At 44.6% G+C, this 8,739-nt stretch overlaps 1 protein-coding gene across 4 annotated transcripts; it reads right to left on the reverse strand.

Annotated features, from left to right (window-relative positions):
* Window positions 1-3,736: 3,736 nt before the first annotated feature.
* LOC104443532 (inositol-tetrakisphosphate 1-kinase 1) lies at window positions 3,737-8,484 on the reverse strand. Of its 4 annotated transcripts, XM_039312723.1 has the most exons (3): window positions 7,235-8,484; window positions 5,661-6,248; window positions 3,737-4,835 (listed from the first exon to the last, which is right to left on the reverse strand). In XM_039312723.1, the coding sequence occupies exon 1, from the start codon at window positions 8,387-8,389 to the stop codon at window positions 7,388-7,390; it is 1,002 nt and encodes a 333-aa protein (XP_039168657.1). In that variant the 5' UTR covers window positions 8,390-8,484; the 3' UTR covers window positions 3,737-4,835; window positions 5,661-6,248; window positions 7,235-7,387. The 4 variants fall into 4 exon arrangements, with proteins under 4 accessions (XP_039168657.1, XP_039168658.1, XP_010055298.2 ...); XM_039312724.1 differs by lacking the exon at window positions 3,737-4,835 and having other exon boundaries at window positions 5,444-6,225; XM_010056996.3 differs by lacking the exon at window positions 3,737-4,835 and having other exon boundaries at window positions 5,444-6,248.
* Window positions 8,485-8,739: the final 255 nt, after the last annotated feature.

Here is an 8,739-nt window from a genome sequence, read left to right on the forward strand (position 1 = left end):
TGCAAAATGCATAACGGGAAAGCATGAAAGGAAAAACAAAAGAGGAATGAAAAATAGACGTATGATGTTCCGGAAATGTACTTATGGCACATGTTGTGCCGCATAAAGTTGGGCCGACATCAAAATTATTAAACGGATATAGGAGGGATGAATATTTATTTTGGCTCCCGTTCTTTCTTTCATTCCGTTTGTGTTCTTGATGCGGGTGGCCGAGCGTGAAGCAGGACTTAATCATCTCATCGAAAGTCCCTGTCTTTGGATGACGATTGTATTAACCGTGTGTCGAAAGTATCTCCAGCTAGGCGTTGCATCCCTGTCCGAGGAAGAATAGAAGAGAAGGGAAGGGAAGAGACCCCCGCTAGTTGTTTTTCTCACCAACCCAAGCAGAGAAACTAAACCCTAAACTTCGGATAAAGTCGTATATGAAGGGACCCCAGCTTAGGAATAAGTTACCTTGATCTTCTTTCGCAAGCAAAAAAAGTCAGACAAAATTATCGAAAAAACTTTAAAATTATTGTACGAATCCCAATTCGGTTATAAACATTTTAATTTAGTTATTTTAGTCGTTAACTTTTTAACATTTTGCCAATATAGTTCTTTTGATGCTTTTGGCCCGAAAGTGTTGTCATGGACACCGAATGTTCATGTGGCATGACTAACGTTAATATAAATAATTTTTGTAATTTTTTATTTTTTGTGATTTTTTTTTTATTTTGTTAATTTCCTTCCACTGGTCCACAACCTTAGTCATGGCCAATAGAGATCACCAATCACAAGTGAGGGCCAAGACGCACTTGCCTAGGACTAGGGAGGACCTGTGATCCCTCGTTTAGGGCCAGCAAGGGCCACAATGCCCTCGCCTACTAATAGCAAGGTTCATCTACTTTCAATTAAAAAAGGAAGAAAGAAAGAAAAAGGAAAAAAAAATCAGAAAAATTATTAAGATATTTAAAAAATTGCCCGTGTCAGTATCAATCGCGTCATGTAGGACATCCGATATTCACGTCAATTATTTTCGACTAAAATTGGTTGTGAAGACTATATTGACAAATCATCAAAAAGTTTAAGATTAAATCAGTTAATTTAAAATATTTATAATCGAATTGGCATATGTACAACAGTTTAAAGACTTTTTCCGTAATTATATCAAAAAAGTCCCTCGCAACCATGTGTGTGATATAGAGTACATTTCATATGGCTGAAATTAGATTTAAAATCTTCTTGTGCAACACTTGACGAAAGATTCAACATTAGTGGAAACTTATCAATGATCTATACGATAAAGCGTAATAGCTTGACTTCAAAACATAAACCAGATCTCGTAATTCTACTCTAGACGGAAACAGTATTTTGTAACATGATATCCTTTCAACACTTAACCGATCGGATTAGAGAGGTCTTGTGACTTAACATCAGGTTGAGGGAGGTCCAAGAGTTACTCGGATAGTCCCTACGCCATTTTTCATTCTGTAATGGGAGAGATGGGGATGTTTGGAGGTCGAGGAAAGTGAATACGTTGCAACGATCAGTGGTAACGCTTCTGATCGATGATGATTCCCGTTGTTCCGTCGAGAATTACCGCCTTGTTTCCTGCTAGAACAGCAGAATGAAACGCATGGTCGTAAGTTCCGAAATCAGAATGCGAGTTTTTTCGTTTTCCGGGAAGGTCTCGCCATTATTCTCATCGATTCCGAAAGCATTTGGGATCATGGGTTCGAGCCCAAAAGACAAATGCTAGTTACAAATGTACAGGCCCATGAAGATAAATTGGTAAGGAAGAGCCCACTGTCGAGAAGTCTTTTTGAGCTCTCATTTTGTCCACTTTCAAAAAAAAAAAATTCAATGAAAATTCCTCAGGATGCATTAATGCGAGGTGTTCCATCCGGGATTTTCTATATTTAAGAACGAACAGACGATAATCACGCGGCTTACTTTTCAACCAAAACCCATGTCGTAATTCGCGGGTAAACAGGCCTGATCTGCCCATAAGAGATAAACATTCTTTCTCATTTTTCAAGCACGAAAAGCCCCCTTTCCAGCCAGCAGACCGACGGACGCTTTGTACATACTAATCTATGGGTGGAACATCACCGTTACCCTCCAAATTCACGACATCTCATACGTTAATCACGACACACATAAACTGAATTTTGCACGGCTCAAGCAAAAATCAATAATTTTAAATTAAAAATTATAGCTCATATCATTTAAAATAATTAGTTAATAAATAATGTTTTCATTTTCAACAATAATTTGTGTGTAAATATTTTCGTGAACGATGAAAATATTTTTGGTCTATTCATTTTTGTATTTGATGCACATATTTAAAAGAACATTTTCCAAACCATTCTTTTTTTCAAGAAACAAACTTCACATTAGTCTTAAGCTTTGTTAATATTCGGTAAACCATTGCCCTCTTAATAAACCGGCGCCTAATGCCGTTACATTTGATAAAAACTATCGGCCTCCTCCGAAGCTTATTAATGTCGTTGTGGCGTTGAAAAGTCCAAGAGGAAGGTCAGGATTTAGGAGGCAACAATGGACGGTAAACATGGAATGCTGCGGTTTTGTCTCCTTTCAGCTGCCGCAACAAAAAAAAAAATCAATGGGAAATCCGACGCGTGGTGAACTGCTTGCACCAGCAAAATCGGTGGGCGAACTTTACACCTCCCTCTTATCTCCTGTTGAATTAAATTCGGGAAGAACTAAGGTGGCATGTATAAATAGGCCCCCCCTGAAACAGGCAGAGAGCATTTACATTGCCAAAGACTTTCCTGAACCCTTTGATCTGGTATCATCTCTTCTCATGGCTTCCCTCATCCTCCTCTTGTCCGAGCTGGTCCGCGTCCAGGGCACCGACCCGGCTTCTCTCCCGACTTCGCAGCTCTATTCTTCGAATGCTTCCGCGACGGCGTCATCTTGTGCGGTGGCGGCAGCGGCGGCGGCAGCTTCTGGCCGTTCGATCGGCGCAAAACAGAGGCCGGTGGCCAGTCACGAGAGCTACTACTCCAGCGGCGAGGATCTCCAGGAAGCGAGAGTCTGCGTCGACCTTGTTTGGCCGTAGATTGTCGATGCAAACTGTGTGGATCTTAGTTTTGAGAGTCTGAAATCCCGAAGAGAAATGTTGTCTCTTCTCTCCATTTTGTACATTTCCATTCTATTTTTACATCGACCAGCAAGCTCATTAGGGAATGCAATCCGTATGGATCTGATTTCGAATGCTGTACGAACATCGTATCCGTAGCGCTGTGCAATTTCACAATTTCTAGTAGACCATCCATGTGAAAAAAAAAAAAATGGACTTTCAGACTGGAGCTGAGAAAGCATGGCCGGAAAATTCCATTTCTCTGTTTGGGCAGGGCATTGCTGTTCTGGATACGAACACGGGTCAATCCACTTGACCTATATAAGCAAAACCCATGATGCTTTAACGTTGACACAGGCTAAAAACGCTATATCGCGAGCGCTTGAGCGCTTATTATCATTTTACCAATAATAAACAGCATCCTTCCCTAGCAGGTTGCGCGTTTATCATCATTTTACCGAAGTTTGGCCTCGCATTCTCTTCTCTTTTAGCCTCTATTTCGCCTCCACGATGATTACCGATGTTGACTCTTCTTTCTCGGGCCAAAATCTCAATCTACAAATGTGGTGAGTGGGGTCTGTATATTAAAGTTTAACGCTTTAGAACACCAGGCAGTCGACTCATAGCTATATACCAACCAAGCAATCGAGATCAAACGAACTCCCCATCTCACTGGTTCATTGAAAGTTTCGTGACTTTTCTTTTCCTTCCTTTTGCCAGGTTTTAATGGCCACGGGTGGCCATGAGGTGCAGCTCAGCTTCATTGATGATACATCTACTCGAGGTCAAAGGCCTCGAGAAATCCGCACCGGCACTTTGCCAGTGGCCACATGGGAAAGTGCAGGCTCACTTTGAGTTGTCGACATACAATCAGTGACCGAAAGCAATTGTTGTAGTAATTGCTCGCCGGACCACCCCCCCCAATGAGGGCCATAAGTGAAAAATCCCAGAATGTCTAGAACACTGGTCGATTTGATTTGATTTGATGGAGAATGCCACAGCACTTTTCTTCGATTGTGAATTTACGTGGGACCCCAAAGGAAGAAAATATTAGGTGAGGTGTCTTCGGGATCCATGGCCGGTTTAGCCTATCAATCATGCGGCGAAACCGCTCGAAGCCAAAGGTTTTCGGCTAAACAGAGGGGGACGACTTCTTCTCTGTATTGGTCGGCCGGGGATCACAAAACCAACAGCAAGCAATTTTGACCACCGAAAGCGCCGTCTTCCGTATCCCGCAAGCATAGGACGCGGAGCGGAACCAGAACTGTTCTCGTGGGAAGCAACCGTTTCGCTATAAAACGGCTAACAGCATATAAAACCAATGGGCATATCCGCCCTTGTCTCGACCCACCACGAGCTGCCTCGCCAAAAGATCGGGAAATTCTTGCCGACTGTTTGAATCTTGCGGAAACCCAGGTGCGATTCCCATGGGACCTACAGGATCATCAGCGGTTTGGTCACCGATTCGATCCACATTTGACTCCTGGTCCATGCGAGAATTTTCAATTCCCTGACCCATTTGAGCTCCCACCTTCCCCGAGCTCCCAAGAGACGCCGATAACACATCTTCTGGTCGTTCTGTTTTAGACTGAACAGCGGCTGAAGCAAAGAACAGAGCTGCTCTGCAATTGTTTAACACATGCAGGGAGGCGTGGAAGAGGATCATGAGAATGTAATTGCAGCAACATAACCGAGGATAGCTTAAAAGTCGTTGAATGACTTCGATGTAATCTCCATAAATCATAAGTTTCTGCAAAAAGAAGTAAAAAACTCTCTTTTGAACGAACCATCATGATGAACAAATTTCTCTCATCAAAACCGAATGCTTCTACAATGAATAATTAAGAACAGTGGATATCGATGATTTTATGATCATGTTGGAGACCAAACTGGATTTGGGTCTTAACGATTACAGATAAACCAAAATCAGTATAGGGCACATGTTTATCCCAGCTGATATGGCCAGGGCGTACGCAGTTCGCAGAATAGCTTGCCTGATTGAGTTTTGCTGAGGGTAACACAACAAATCACATTTTCTTTCTCCAAAGAGGGAAAGTTAGAGCATCATTCATCAACTCGTATGCAAACTGTGTTGTCAAGTGAACCCACAGCTCATTTGGTTGAATATGGTTGTGGAGTCAGTCCTCCAACAGAGCGTGGGTTCAAAGAGGAAGGGCTAAATTGGACAGAAACTGCGGACGAGATTTGATATGTCGCACAGGTCCAAAGCATCTGTATTCGTCATTTCAGTACTCGTAAGAAGCAAACCTGTCTTCAAGGAAGTCTGCCGAGTGAAGACTATGGACTGAACTGTAAAATTTAATTCTCTTAAGGTGCCAGAGCTGCAAAACTAGTGCATTAAGATAACTTTGCCCCAACTAGAATTCAGGTTGTCTGAGAATCCAGAGCAACGGTCGAGAGAGTTTACTTTATCACAGATCAAAAGCATGTAATCTTGTCAGGCACAAGAAACGTAAAGCTACCATTAGACATTCTTAGTATGCCACTATACCATGAAACAAATGTCGCAACTAACTTCAATTCATCGACAGCAAATAGAGCCTCGAGACCTTACCAATATCCAGTAGAGGAATCTTCAACTGACCTCCATTGGCAGCGGCAAAAAGAGCCCAGCACAATGGTTTTTCAATCCACTCTGCCAGGCTCGAGTTCAATCAAACCGGAAGCTTTCCTTCATCGCCATTTTCAACCACAGACAATTGCAGTTTGCACATGCTTTTATTCCTTACTCATCACAAGCATGCCCAGGTCATATCCCGCAAGCATAGGACACGTGGCAGAACCAAGACTGATCTCGTGAGAAGCAACTGTTTCGCTAAAAACAGCTAAGAGCATATCAAACCAATGGGCATATCTGCCTTTGTCTCAACCCACCACGAGCTGCCTCGCCAAAAGCTTGGGAAATATTTGCCTACTGTTGGAATCCTGTGAAACACAGGTGGGATTTCCACAGGACCTACAGGATCATCAGCAGTTGGTGACAGATCCAGTCCATATATGACTTGGGGTCCATGTGATAATTTTCAATTCCCAGACCCATTTGAGCTCCCACCTTCCCCGAGCCCCAAGAGATCCCGATAACACATCTTCCGGTTGTTCTGTTTTAGACTCTACAACAGCTGAAAAAAAGAACAGAGCTGCTCTGCAATTGTTCAACACATACAGGGAGGTGTGGAATAGAGTCACGAGAGTGTGATGGAAAAATGTAACGCAGAAAAGCATAATCATGGTTGAAAGAGTTCGATAGAATCTGCACATGCTGAGGTATTTGCAAAAGCTTCTGCAAAAGAAATACAAAGCTCTCTTTTTGAATGAACCATAAGTCCATGAATCCAGGGAACAATGCACAATGAACAAATTCTCGCATTGAAACCCGAATGCTCATATTATGAATAATTACAAACAGCAAACATTTTATAACCATATGGGAGGCACAGAAACCAAAACAACGGTACGGCACGTGTTTTGCGCTGCTGATATGGCAAGGGCGCATGTTGCTCACACTGTAGCTTGCCTGATCGAGTTTTGCTAAGTGCTACACAGCAACTTGACATTTTTCCTTTTCTCCAAAGAGAGAAACCGGTATGCATTATTAGTTAACTTGTATGCACACTACATTGTCAAGTGCAGCCACAGCCCAGTCAGTTGAATGAGGAGTCAGTCCTCCGACAGAGCGTGGATTTAAAGAGGAAGAACTAAGTTGGACAGAACTGAGAACGAAATTGATAGGTAGCACAAGTCCAAAGCATCTGTATGTGACATTTCAGTACTCATACATTAGTTGCGCACCTCATGCAGAGAACACCTCATAAGAAGCAAACCTATTTTAGAAGGAGTCTGCATTATTAAGACTATGGGCCGAACTGTAAAATTTAATTCTCTTAAGGTGCCAGAGCTGCAAAACTAGTGCAATGAGATAACTTTGCCCCAACTAGAATTCAGGCTGTCTAAGAATCCAGAGCAACGGTTGAGAGAGTTTACATTGTCACAAATCAAAGCCATGTAATCTCGTCAGGCACAAGAAACGAAAAGATACAATTAGACATTCTTAGTATGCCCATACACCATGAAACAAACGTGGCAACTAACTTCAATTCGTCAACAGTGAGTAGAGCCTCAAGACTTTACCAATTTCCAGCTGAGGAATCTTCAACTAATCTTCCAATTCGTCAACAGAACTGGAAGATTTTCCTTCGTCCCCATCTTCAACCGCAGACAATTGCAGTTTGCGCACGCTTTTATTAATTCCTCATCGCAAGCATGCGCAGGTTGCACATCGAATCAACCCTTCGAAGGGCAATTTTCATTCTCCAGATACTTCACCTCATCCTTCTCATTCTTGTGAACCACATCCCACAAGAAATCAGCGAAAACAGTCTCATAGCCCGGCATCTTTGAAAATCCAGGAAAATAGTTGATATCAATCACCAAGTACCTGTCCCTATTTTTAGCATCCCTTATCACATCGAAGTTGAACAAATTCAACTTCATAGCCCCCCTCAAACCCCTGCCAAGCTCCACGATCAAACTCCGGGGAGGCATCTCCGCCTCCTCCAATCCCGTCGCCTCCCCGCGAGGCTCGTCCCCGTCCTTCTCGCGGATCGCCGAATTCGACACCTGCGAGAACGGCATCAACCCTTCCGGACACCCCAGCTGCTCCTCCGAAACGTCGGGCAACGACGTGCGCTTCACGCACTGCACGTACCCCCCGACCACGTACACCTTGAACACGACCCCGCCGTGGTTCGCGAACTCCTGCAGCACGATCGGGGGCCGGAGCTTGCTCAAGCCGCCGCGGTTGAACACCAGGGACATCTCGTGCGACTTGGTGCTCCCGTTGGCGACGAACGGCTTCGCGATCACCGGGAACGCCAAGCCCTCGCACGATCGCGCATCCAGCAGCATCTCCCGATCGTTGACCACCACCTGAACGGGGACCCCGAACGACGCCCCCTCGGGACACTCGATCTCGAGCTCCGACACCCCCTGGAGCATCGCGACCCGGCCGTGGAGCCGCTCGATCGCGTCCGGCGGGTCCACGACCGCCGCGCCGGGATGCCGGGAGGCGAACTCGCGCAGCTGGCGGGTCCAGTCCTCGCTGTGGATCTTGTGGAGGACGCAGTCGAAGGGGCCCTGCTCGGCGAGCGGGCGGCGGTCGTCGACGGCGACGAGGTCGATGCCGCGGGAGTCGGCGGCGGCGAGGAGCGGGCCCTGGATGAAGCTGCTCTGCTTCTTGGGGAGGAGCGCGTAGCCGACGGTGAATCGTCGCGGTTGGTCGGCCATCCGGAACGGACGGTCGGGATCGGCGGAGAGGGAAGAGGGAGAGGGAGAGTGATGAATGAATGGAAGGAAGTAAGCGGTGCGTCGTCTTTATGTAGTTTTAGAGGGAATATCAACTCTTGCAAGTGTCGACATCCGACAAAAATCGATTATATTATTTCCTGCGAATCTTCCTACCGATCATCTTGCTTGGATTTCTTTAATATTTCTTTTTTCTTTAAAAATTAAAAAAAAAATTGAATTTGTTTGGATTTTTATTATTACTTTTATTCCCTTTTTTTTCTTTTTAGTGCCGACATTGGCAAGGGTAGGACCATTGGAAGTCTTGTGACCTCGCTTGGTGTGGCCTTGGG

Source organism: Eucalyptus grandis, chromosome 5 (assembly GCF_016545825.1).
Source record: "Eucalyptus grandis isolate ANBG69807.140 chromosome 5, ASM1654582v1, whole genome shotgun sequence".
Classification (NCBI taxonomy): domain Eukaryota; kingdom Viridiplantae; phylum Streptophyta; class Magnoliopsida; order Myrtales; family Myrtaceae; genus Eucalyptus; species Eucalyptus grandis.

What these genes read in the sequence shown, in the direction of transcription:
- LOC104443532 (XM_039312723.1), bottom strand. Translation starts at nt 8,389, where the DNA reads ATGGCCGACCAACCGCGACGATTCACCGTCGGCTACGCGCTCCTCCCC.